Below are 12,727 nucleotides of genomic sequence, written 5' to 3' on the forward strand. Positions count from 1 at the left end.
TATATAGTTGAAATTAAAAATGCACTAATAAAGTAATTTAATATGCAATTTCATACATTAATAATTAGCAAAGCATTACTGAACTGCAAGGTAAAAAGCTACGGGAACATAATTAATGAACTATCAATGCCAAAGTAGACTTCATAATAAACAAGACTTTAATAAATCTTTTATTAAATGGCTACAAATGAGCCGTTTTGTTAACATCTAATAAGTAACTATTAAGCTACTTAACTCACATATAAAAATGAGGAATGTGAAGGCAATTAATTTTACAATTGCTGAAGGTCAAGGCTTCACAATGAGAGCTTTTGTACTATACTTATAAATGCTGCTGCTATACTGGGTCAATTCTAAACTTTTCCTCCACTGCTCTGTATTCTTATAGCAGCTACTGCACACCAAATCAGCTAACATATAAAATAAACAAAGCACAGGCTATAGGCTGTGAAAAGGCCTAAAAGTGAATTATCCAAAGTATAAGAAATAGTGACCTCAATGAAAAGGAATTTTAAGAAAAACTGTAAGCAAATATTTGGCATTATATATAAGGCACTGATTGTTATAGAAAAGGATTTGCTTATCAACTACAAATGCTCATCTGGATCTTGATCTGACTCTAGGAGCTCTGAAGTCCCTGGAAGATTGTAGACCAGAAGTCCTTTATTTACTGAGCAGAAATGCACAGTATACAATATTGTCTTCAGGAATAGCAAATGTTAAATTCATTAGACAAAGGGAATACACATTTTTATGGAAGCACATAACTACTTGGCAGGAGAAAACAACTCTTTCTAGTAAATCAAAATGAGAGATACACTGAAGTATTTGAAACATACAGGACAAGGTAGAACATTTTTATGCCTTTTTACCAATTTGTAGATAATCTACAAATTACCAGGATTTGTAGATTATTTACCAATTTGTAGACAATTTACAAATTACCAGGATTTTAAGTATTACTGTAGGAATTTTTTATAACCAGCTATTATCAATATGTACTCAAAGGACAAAAGGGGAGGGCCAAGGGGAAAATCTAAACTATACACACATAATGGAAGTCTGTACTTTATAGTTTTTAACCTTTAAATGACAGTTTCAATAAAGAGATAATCAAATGAGTATATGCATAAATTGAAATAATTCTCAAAGGCAAATTTATATACTAGATTTAAAAATGGTTAAAGGAAGACCTAAGTCTGGATAAAGTTGTTCATATAGCAGAAACTGAGCCTGAGAAGCATACTCAATAGGGAATCTTAACTAAAAAAAGAAAAATCAATGATAAATAGGACTGGCTCTTCACCTCAAGAGTTCCAACCAAGTGAGACTATTAAGGAAACCACAGTAGTACCGTGTCAGTACAGTGTGAGATTTTCACTTGGCTGCTTAGGTTGATTCACTGTCTACCTGCCAGCTGAAATATCATTTCTTTTCATTTGTAAGTAAGATGTGAACGTTGGAAAACAAAATGTCACAAACCATACTACAGATTAAAATTTGTTAACATTTTAAAAAATGATACACATTTTTAGATTATTTTTTCTATTCATTAGTGAGATTATATGAGGTGGTTAATTTGTTCCTATGTCAATCTATAAACTATGTAATATAATACACTAAAATAAATTATGATGATTCATTAATGGAATAGCAAAAATAGCAAAAAAATCCAGTAATGGAATGCTTAGAAATGGAAGACAATTTCAGTAAATACTCACTTTGGGAATGATTTCTTACAGGGTCTAAGTATGGACAAAACAGCTATAATTCTACATATGACCCCAATGGCTTATCTTCTAACCAGTTACTTTCTTTTCTGGTATGATATGAGGAATAAAAAGAAAAATGTTATCTTTCTTAAATTTATTCCAGATCTCTTCACATGGCTTCAAGGAATACTAGCTATCTTACTGACACCTTTTTTGCTACACAATATCACTAAAATTAAGCATGTTTCTGATGATTTAACTTGACATTTTTCATAAATATTTGTCAAGACAATTAATGTCAACTATGATACAATTATCCACATTCAATTTGATGACTTAACTGGAAAATTACTTTTTTCCTAATAAAAATTTTTCAAGTGACAATAGTGAATCAGTGTGATTAGTTGTTCAGTTTGTGTTAATTAATTACACTGGGTAAATTTAGTTCTGTGCTAATAACCTTGGGGTGGGGGAAATCTCTATATGGGACTCTGTCTTTTAGGAAGAGAACTTTGTTATTTGCCTACTTTTTTCTTTTTCCCCAAAAGGATGGTCAATAATACAAAATAAATAATAAAACTCAACTACTCTTGGCTGACAATATAAAAAAAGGTAAGTATTCATTGGAACCCTGTTCTTAGGTTTAGTAAAAGAAAAGACAGAAAGGCTTTTATTATTGACAGTTGTGAGGACCTCCTGCTAGTTCATCCTCAGGGTCAAATTGGTGTAGATAACACAGCTCATGGCAAAAAATAGCAATTTATTCATTGTGAGATAGTTTCTTTATCCAACAGCTAATTTAAATGCGGAAGTTAGCTAGAGGCTCTTCAAGGCAGGATATTTTGAGGGACACTATCTCAGGGAGTCAAGTCCTCTATCTTTGGGCTTTTATATGGTCATAATTCTTTTTCTCTGAGCCTAATGGAAACTTGAGGAAATGATCAAATAAATAGTAACAGGAATGCTAGGGAAACCTTGCTATAAGGCTTCTAAGAGAATAAAAAGGTAAAGGACAACTCTTTGCTGTACAATACATAATAAAAAGAAAATATCCACTGCTAAGGTTCTGTCCAAAGAAAGGTGAAATTTTGTGTATAAGGAGATATTTAATAATTAAATAGACTAGCTCGAAACAGTTTTTTTACTAATATATACTTATGTTTGAGAAGCTAGCCACTGGCGAGCCACCTTGTGTTTCTCAGTGTCCTAATTTCAGAATCTCACTGAAACACCAGAATGTGTCCAGAGGAAGGCCATTATGCCGGTGAAGCCTCTGGAAGAATGAGAAAAGCCCATGGCCATCATACAGAAATGGGGCAGCATTACTTGTACAGTTCCACATTACTAGCTCTGCAAGTACAACCAGGGGGTGGAATTTCAAGGGTAGAGGTTTCAGTTCACTGTGACGAAGAATTTCCTAACAGAACTATTTAAGATAGAATGTCTTAGGAAACAACATTAAAAAAAAAATTAGTAAATCCAATCTCCGTTTATTACAAGAAACTAAAAGTAACCTTAGCCTATGGTCATTGGGCTCAGTATTACGCTTGGGAGTCTACTACAGTTCTGGGATATAATGCCCAAAATATAGTCCGAGAAAGTGTAGGAGTGGGGAGTCAAGTAGCTGCTAAGTATGTTCCCTAACTCAACACGTATGGGACTGAGAATCACATTTTATATCGCCTTCCTAGTCTTTACCTGCCTAACAATCTGTATATAACAAATTAGAGTAGTAAGGAAAAATTTCACTGAGGTCATTTTTTCTTGTTTCTTGTGTAAAAGAAAATATATGCGAAGAATGGGAAAGTTCACTGACCCAGCAACTAAATAATTACCCACAATCTTTAGTTGATCTTAAGAAAGACAAAACATAGAGGATGTAAGTATGGTAACTTTCCCTTAGTGAGAAAAGGATTGGACTAGTTTATTTTTCAATTTTGCATGCTAAAAACTGTTACAGAACATGCACTATCTATGCAGGTAAACTGTGTGGCTCTAACGTTCAAATGATCTGAAAGCTTCCCACAGAGGAGTTACCTGCTCTCCAGTGGTACATTACTGCCAAGGACCCAGCTGTCCTGCAGCTGGACGGACTCGGGTGTGGTTTGCAGCTCGGCGGGCAAAGCAGCCGGCGGGGCCGGACTCTGGTTCCTTCTATTGGTCAGGGAGTTTCTATTGAGAGAAGTGATGGATGGGTGATGCTGTGCAGAGTGCTGTTTATGGGAAGGTGGCAAAGGCTGCAGGGCGGATTGGCCTTGGTTATCTGCAGGTTGCTCTGGAAAAAAAAGAAAGTTCACTTTATCCATATTTGTAAATACATATCTATGTACACTACTAATTTCTTGGAGATCCACTGTAAATGAACTAGAATTAAAAACTGCATAGAAATCCATAATCGAATAAATTTGCATATTATTCTATTAAGCGGGTGTTCAGTGACATTCTCTAAGAGCAGGTTTACCCTTGATACACAAAGTTCTAATTAATATACAACAGATGGCAAAATTGCTCTTGGTTTTAATTTGTTTCAGATTTTTTTTTTCAATCTGGTTTTATTAACACCTACAGAAAACACTGACCCAGCTCCCCTAATGTGCCTTTCGATTTCCGCTTTTTTTAACAAACCAACCCTGAAATTAAATGGGTAATTTCAGTAGAACACAAAGGTTTTTGAAATGCATATAATCTCTATAATTATTTAATGGAGTTTTTTTAAGCTTTATTTAACTGCAATAAATTATTACAAGCTAGTTGCTAAACAGCAGTAGACTACTCTAGTTTAGTGCATTTCAAATAAGGCAGATCTGCACTATGATCTACTAATAGACGCTAAGTATTCTTTAGCAGAAGGTCACTCTGTGAAGCAGATGTTGTTTCATGGATACTTAACAGACTGAATCACATCTGATTACAACGTCAGAAGACTCATATACTTAATGACCGTTACATCCATTAGAACACACACAGAACAGATTTTCCAATTTCACAGTATGCAGTATAGCTGCGTTTTGGAGTAAGTCATAGGTGACCACAGAGACTCATGCCACCATGTCAGTGGTACAAATGTTTCATTCTAAGTCAGAATCATAAAGGATCTAGCAACTTCAAAATATAAATACACTGCTGTGTTCTAGCCATGAAAAAATTCCCTAAAGCTAATGAATTATAAATTACAAATCAGAAATTAATGTAACATGTGAGACCTACTTTTCAATCTCATTACCTAGCTTTGGATGTACTAGAATGAACAAATGCTACATTTTAGCAAACAGGTAGATGATGCTTTAATTTAATGCTAAACTTACTATTGTTCCACACACATGTCAAGTTTTTAACTAAATGCAGTTCAAAATGCAATATAATTTTAAAGTAATGCATTAAATCATCCTATTAATATAAAAGCATGTATTAAAAGAGAATAGGAAACAGCACTATCCTTCATCTACAATGCGAACTCCAGCAGTGATTATTAAACCAAATAACACACTCTAATATTGTAATTCTGATTCCATGAATTCATGATATGTAATACTTTGAATATATATTATTCAAGCTTCTTTCAGGATACAATGATGAGTAACTTCTCCCATAGCACATAACATCAGTAATTACTGGATGTTTCTAATAGTCGCTAATAATCCATATCATATAATTTAATAATGATTTATCACTCTTGAAATGCAGGCATAGCTAATACCTAAATATATGAAAATAAAACTGCTTCTTGTATAGCCTGTATCCTTGAAGTTCCCCATGACAGAAGCTATAGAAATCCTCCTTGGGTTCTTGTTTTGGTGCTCATCATAGAATGCCTAATTATCAGAAGTTGAAATAAGCCTTTAAGGGAATGGTAGAGTTAAAATAGTACACACAGCAACTGTGTTAGGAAAAAAAGGAAACTAATGGTTTAAAACTCATGAAAGATTTATTATTCAGGTATCATATAATTAATTAGCATTGTCTTTCCCAGCATCAGTGCATATGATTAGAGCCTCTATGGATTGCTTTAAGGTACATTTCAAGAAGCTGCTACAGCAAACTGTAGTTATGAGAGCTTAGCTTAGGTTAGAAGGGAAATAGAGAGTAAAGAGAGAATCACTTTATTTCTTTTATTTATTTTGTTACTGGGAATTGAACTCAGGACCTTGTGCTGCGCCACTGAACTATATCCCCGGCTAGAAAGAATCATTTCAAAGGGGATATTAACAAAACTATACCTAAAAAAAGTGTAGGCATGGATCCAGTGGCTATCTTTTTAAGCATGGTGCTGCCAAAGAATGGCGTATTTTGCATGTGTTCAGAAACAGGATATTAGATGTTATACTGTGTGTAGGAAGGAGTAGCATATCAGAAGTCAGAATATAAATTTAATCCTAACCCTGTCAGGCATCTCGATGGTGTCTCAGTTTTCTCATCTGTAATGTGGGAAATTTATAGTCCTATCTAGGTCTTTGTGCAATTCTAAGGATTCAGTGAAATCCACTCAGTCATTCAGGTTTTCATAGCTAAGCCATTCCTCCTAAACATTGACCTAGACTGTTCCTGGGATACGCCAGGTCAGTAACCTGAGAAGGCATGTATAAACGGAAAAGTAAAGCATATGGACGCTAACATTGCTATTGAAAATTAAGTGATTTTAGGATCCATTTCCATATGTTGAATTTACAATTTTTATTTTTAAAACAAATCAAAACCTAACCAGTGAGAAAAACTTCCATTTGAGGTTTCAAAAATGTGCTGCTACGGCTCTCCCCTGGTTTGCTCTTCTGTGAGCATGTACCCACATTCTTCCTGGTGGTATACTCCGGATAATACAGCAAAGTGTTCTGTCTCTTGGAACCTCTTTTGATTTGGCCACACAATTAAGAGGCTCACCAGTGAAACATGTTCAGATGATGAGTGCTAGATTCAATGTAAAATTCAACAGAACAGAAAAGTGCAGAATGTGAGGGAGGGTGGGTGGGCAGCAGGCCATGAGCAGAAGCAAAATACAAGGATTCAGCTCAAGTGAAGATTTGGGCTATCAGGACAGAAAATACAGAGTATACATTTATCCATATGAACTTATCAAAATAGAATAAGGGTAAACATCTCTAACAAAATAAAATAAAGCAAAACACAGTCAGAAAGGAAGACAGAATAAAAGAAAAATAATGGAAGAAAGATAAAGCCAGATTTACTGTTAGTGGACAAGAATGCCTGCTGCATGGTTCTATACATTTTTAAAGTGAGATACAAATCTGGTTCTAAGTAATCTTACTGCCAACTCAAAGAGGAAAATATGATTAGTTACATGAGTTGGAGCACTTTACACATAAAAATATTTGCTTAACACAAACGCAACTATTACTGACACTTAAAATAGAGAGAACATTATTTTTAATTAAAGTTCCTTAGAAATTTTTATAATTAAGGTGCAAAACAGACCTGAGGAAACAGAGGACAAGGTCTGGACTTAGAGACTGGTAAAGCATTTAAGAATCTAACACGGGCTTGTGGATCCACACAAGAATATCCAGAACAGCAAGCACAGCCTTTTATTTTAGCAAAGATTCACCAAGACTTTAGAAAAACTTTTGGTTACAATGGCTTTGGAACAATCAGACTTCATACAGCACCAGGTTTAATGTTTCTGCAACACAGTTCTGAACATGTCATTTTACTCCTGGAAAACTCTCAATGTTTTTTTTAGTGCCTATCAAGCATAAAATGAATTCTAAAGGTGAATGTTACATTAGGTCAGAGGTAACACAAAATATATTTTGCAAACTTTTCTCCATGTCTCCTTTTAATATATTCTTTATTTTATTCAAGTTTCTTGTACCCACAATATGCACCACATCTTCCCTCTTAGGTATGCTCAGTTGCTTTGATCTGCAAAGACATGTTCTTCCATTTTCTGTATCTAAACCCTACTTACTTTTTAAGCTCTAAGAAAGATGACACCTCTTCTATTTTCCTTAGGTTGAAGTCATTTATCTTTTCTCTAAGTCTTCTTAGAGAGTACTTTATCTGTTCTTTTTTCACAGTTCTATTCACTTTCCCATCTGAACCACAAGTAATTTTGTAAGTCTCATCTCCCCTGTTAAATTTTCTAGGGGCAATACCCATGTCTGATTCATCTTTGAGCTCCCAAGGATCACACAAAGACATATCCTCACCAAATATTTGTTGAAAGACTAAAGAATTCAATGAGAGAGTACGGAAGCGATATAAAGTAGATACAACTGATACTGCTCTTAATTGAAAGGTAATTTGTAAACATATCTTATTTCCCAGAAAATTCTTATAGCCTGAAAGGTAGGAACAATCTAAAATAAATTTCTCTGGATTTTTAATGTTGTACTTCAAGGACTCCTAAAAATATGCAAATCGGTTGATGCAATTTATTCAAGAACAGCACCATGAGGGGTCATCTCATTCAGGCAGGTACCATGTCAGTCACATACTGGTTTTTAGGAATATTTCTTTGTACCTATAACAACTGTTTTGATATTTAAAAATCTACCACTTAAAGATGTGCAAATAATGCAAAGATTATATGAAATATGCAAGAATATATAATAAGCATAAAATATTAAATACACAAGATACATTTAATATGATTAAACCAAAAAACAGTGATGATTTCCTTATGTCTTAAATATTATACAGATATTTAAAATATTAAGTTAACCTTATTTTAGAAAATAACCTTTTCTTCCCTCAAATATTCTTCTCCTTTTAAGTAATAAAATTCTTTCTGGGCATAGTGGTGCATGCCTATAATCACAGCACTTAGGGAGGCCAAGGCTGAGGATCGCCATGAGTTTGTGGCCAGCTTGGATACACAGGGAGTTCAAGGTCAGCCTGAACTACACAGCAAAACTGTCTCAAAAAACAAAAAACCTTGGCATTCTGTATACTGGCCAGTACATATTATACCCAACTAGCACCTTTCCTTGGTTCACTCTTCCCATTTGCATTTCTTTTTTCAGAATCCTAGTGCTCATATAACTTTAATGAAAGTTACTTATTTTTAAATTGAATGAAATTTACACAATACACTTTTAAAAGCTCACATCAGATTACTCATAGAGATTAGACAGAAAAGACCGTGATCATTTTGCTCCACCTTTGTTATCAAAGAACTGAGCTCGCTCTATCACTTAAGGATGTCAGTTCCCGTGTGCAATCTTCTAGCATGGGTGAATGGCTGACATGAATCATGGTCATGCAAAATAAGATGGACTGACGGCCACAAACGTGCTAGAACCACAGAAGTTACTGGCTGAGAAGAGAGATTTTGGTTAGACTTGACAATCTGTAGATCCCCAATTGCTAGTGAAAGTGAAGCACATCAACACCTCTGTGTGGGTCAGGGCAGAAACTTGTGGTAACTTCCTGGGTACCAACTCTGCTGTTATGAACTGAATTGTGCCACAGAGACAAATTACAATACACATGGAATATTTTCTGGAATAAGTTATTCCAGCACTTGGTGACTACATCTGTTTTGTTTTTTTTTTGTTTTTTGTTGTTTTTTTTTTTTTTTTGGTTTTTCTCCGGTACCGGGAACCGAACTCACGACCTTGCGCTTGCCAGGCAGGTGCTTTGCCGCTGAGCTAAATCCCCAGCCCCCTGGTGACTACATCTGTTTTACAGTGATACTTAAAGGATCTAAAAGACAGTGCCTGCCATAACTAAGTGGGAAAAGGGGCCTATTACTGAGTAGGGAAGTCCCTTCAGGACAGATCATCATGAGGAAAAACAAAATAATAGAAGAGCTTTGTCAGCAACTAACATCTTCATTGCAAGAAATAAGAACACACAGTCTAGTATGTCTTTCATAGGTAAGAACAATTCAGAATACCATGGGAGTAAAAAACACACCAATCTTTTGCCAGTTCTCAGGAATCTGATCTTATAGTCATGAAATAGACTGAGTGACTTTTTTCATCTAGTTTGGCTACAGAGTTGGATTAAGGAAAAGAAAAGTGGGTATCTAGTGTCTGAACTTACCTGGCCTAATTTCCCTGATTTTTTTTTTTCCCTTTTAAGATAAGATTCTGTTATGTTGCCCAGGCTGGTCTCCAACGCCAGGGCTCACGTAGTCCTGCTTCAGCCTCCTCAGCAGCAGGGACTATGAGCTTGGCCATCATGCCTGCCTAATTTTTTTAATTAAAAGCTACCACAGGAAGATTCCGAATTGTCAAAGGACAAATCAGCTCCAGCTCCTCCAAAGTTAACAGGTCTAGGCTGTGGTCTTGGGCACAGAGTGCAAACAGACTATTAAACAGGAGAGGTAGGAGAGAAAGTAATGCCCGCTGGGAGATGAAATACCTCCAAGAGTCTGTCTGCATTTGTATGTGTGGGCTGTGTTTGTATGGGAGGAAGTGAAAGCTGACTGTGAGATGAGAAAGAGGAGCGGGTGGGGCTGGCACTTGTTTGCGCAGGTGTGCACCACTGGAAAGGTACCTCCACCTGCTACTCAGCGGCTCTGCCCCACACTTCCTTCACTATTACTCCTCTTTCTGCCCTAGATCTCTGTTGAGGGTTGATTACAGAGCCCTCCAGGGAAGAAACAGCCTAATTTGGAAGGGAGACAGAACCTAAGGGCGGAAAGTTGTTCTAATTTAGAATAATTACAATTTGAATTAAGTCTGCTAGCAAAACACAAAAGGAAGGATGGAGGGGTAGATAATAGCAAACAGAGGGATCAAAGGAAGAAGGTGGAAGAGACACACAACAGAGGGGACAGAGAGACAGAGAGAGAGCAAGAGGATGGGAGAAAGAGAGGAAGAGGGACAGGGAGAAACAGAGATAGGAACAGAGGAGAAGAGTGAAAGTGAGAGAACTGAATGAAACCTTTTAAGGTGACAAGACTGCTAGAGAAACCTGGGAAGTACTATTGTGCAGAATACCTACTGGTCATGCAGCTGTGTCTGGCGGCTTACTCTCCAATACTAATGGTAGCAATGGCAGAGGATTAAGTCTGGTCTTCGCTACTAGGATTATAACCTGATACACAGAGCATGTTAGACTAGATGAACTCTGAACAGGAGTCAAACCCATGCACTGCTGATTAGCAAATGCAGGATTGAAGAAAACCTTTGTTTCTGTATACTAAAATGGATTCATTCTCATCACACTTCTGAACTATCTCCTCTAACTGTTTCAAATAAAATGTAATTTTTCTTCAACTAACTCTTTCTTAAAACAGGCCACCAAACCAAAATATATAAAAGTCTTTTTTCTGTATTGTTTCACCATATTAATTTTCACTGTAGTGAGCACAGATTTGGGTGGATCTTCCCAGTACACAAAGACCCAATCACAGTAAATTATGGATTTCAAAAAAATCTTAATACAATTCTTGGTTTAGCTTAATCTTTTTGTATCATTATCCTCTCATTACGGCTTTACTAAAATTTCCCTTGATTTTTCTAGTGATAAACCAGGTAACACTTCCCTCATTAGCAATAGCTCAGGAACTACTAGAAAGCTGGTATTATAAAGACAGAATTTTCATGACACTGAAAACAGTAAATTATAAATAAAATGTCTCCTAAGCCCAGAAAGCTTCGTATTTGTTGCAGACATTTAGTAGTCATTACTACCTTATGAAGAAAAAACAATTAAGTAAAAATTTTGCTAGAGAAAATGCGTTAAGGAATACTACAGTTGTACCGCAGACTCAGCAGAGCTCATAGCAAAGCACAAGTGCACAAGGTACTGTCTTTTCTTTTCCTTTTACCCCAAGGGAGTTCTGGATCAATAAGATAAGCACCTATACAGGAATGGTGGAGCTCAGGAAAGAAAGTCCTCTTCTCACTCAGAAAACCACTTGCACATAAATCTGCTCTTCTCATTGACTATGTTTTCTAGGGTCCTCACGTAAGGCAAGTTTGAATGTGCATGGTCTGTTTAAATACTTCTGCAAGTTCTTTGTTAAAATACAGCATGGTGTAAAAATTTTCACCACCATAAATTATCTGTCTCATAGTTGCACACAAATCAAGTGAAAATTCAAAATGTTAAAAAAATTCCAAGATGCTATATAAGTAAACAATATTGTATTTGTCAGTCTCATCAGACAGGCAGTTGTCAGGCTATTTATATAAAGATATTTCAGTAGGAAAAACCTCAGCGATACTAAATAGGAAAACTTGTACTGACTAGAGGTGTTACTTCTGTGAGAAGAGACATACTATTATACTTTATTGGATTAATGGAAATTTGCTTTAGTATCTGGAAGGTCATTCTTTGATACGGACATTGGAAGAAATAAAGTATGAGCCTTTACATCTTTGCATTTTCATTTTCCTTTGAGTTCACTATATTTTCTGTTTGAATCACTGTGGCGACCTGGATTACCTGTCAAATTCCTCACGATAAAACACCCAGAACTGCCAGGTCCAATAGAATAAATATAGTTGGGATTAATTCATTCAGCCTATCTACTGGATATATATCACTTACCTGGGTCTTTTCCAGGAATTGAGGGTATAGCACTGAACAGCACAGTCAACAGTTTCATGCTACCAATGACACTTATACTTTAGGTTAATATAAGTGAATTGAAAAAGAAAAGATAAGACAAAAACAAAGGAGACCGAAAAAAATGCGGACAGCCTATGAGCGGACACTGGAGCTTCTCTGAGGGTTGGCAATCTCTGTAACCTGCAATGTACAAAGAGGAGCTAAGACATACTGCTTCAACTGTAACTTCAGACCTCACAGACTGTGCCCAGACCCTCAAAGAGTAGACTTTAAAAGTATGTCCATTGCAAAAGGAACATGAAACTTTGCTGTGTTGTTCTGAGAACTGGATGGAGAAGAAAACAACTGAAATTTTAACCACTGGCCAGGCTTCCTTGGGGTTGGAGTATGAGGATGAAACATGCTGTCAACATGCTTCTGGAATCCTAATCCAAGCCATTAATATTAAACATAGTCCTGGGTCAGCAGTGTTCCTGACTGAAGCAGAAGCCACTGCAAAACTTTTTTAGAAGAGTATACTGTCAATCCAAGTC

At 36.0% G+C, this 12,727-nt stretch overlaps 1 protein-coding gene across 2 annotated transcripts in view; it reads right to left on the reverse strand.

Annotated features, from left to right (window-relative positions):
• Nucleotides 1-12,727, reverse strand: part of Tenm3 (teneurin transmembrane protein 3) — a 613,899-nt gene that overhangs the window by 194,429 nt on the left and 406,743 nt on the right. For both annotated transcript variants that reach the window (XM_013513154.1, XM_013513152.1), the window contains exon 4: nucleotides 3,750-3,987. In XM_013513154.1, coding sequence (XP_013368608.1) covers nucleotides 3,750-3,987 — 238 coding nt within the window. The remainder of the gene's footprint in view (nucleotides 1-3,749; nucleotides 3,988-12,727) is intronic.

The sequence above is a fragment of the Chinchilla lanigera genome, unplaced genomic scaffold (assembly GCF_000276665.1).
Source record: "Chinchilla lanigera isolate Chin_1 unplaced genomic scaffold, ChiLan1.0 scaffold00002, whole genome shotgun sequence".
Lineage (NCBI taxonomy): Eukaryota > Metazoa > Chordata > Mammalia > Rodentia > Chinchillidae > Chinchilla > Chinchilla lanigera.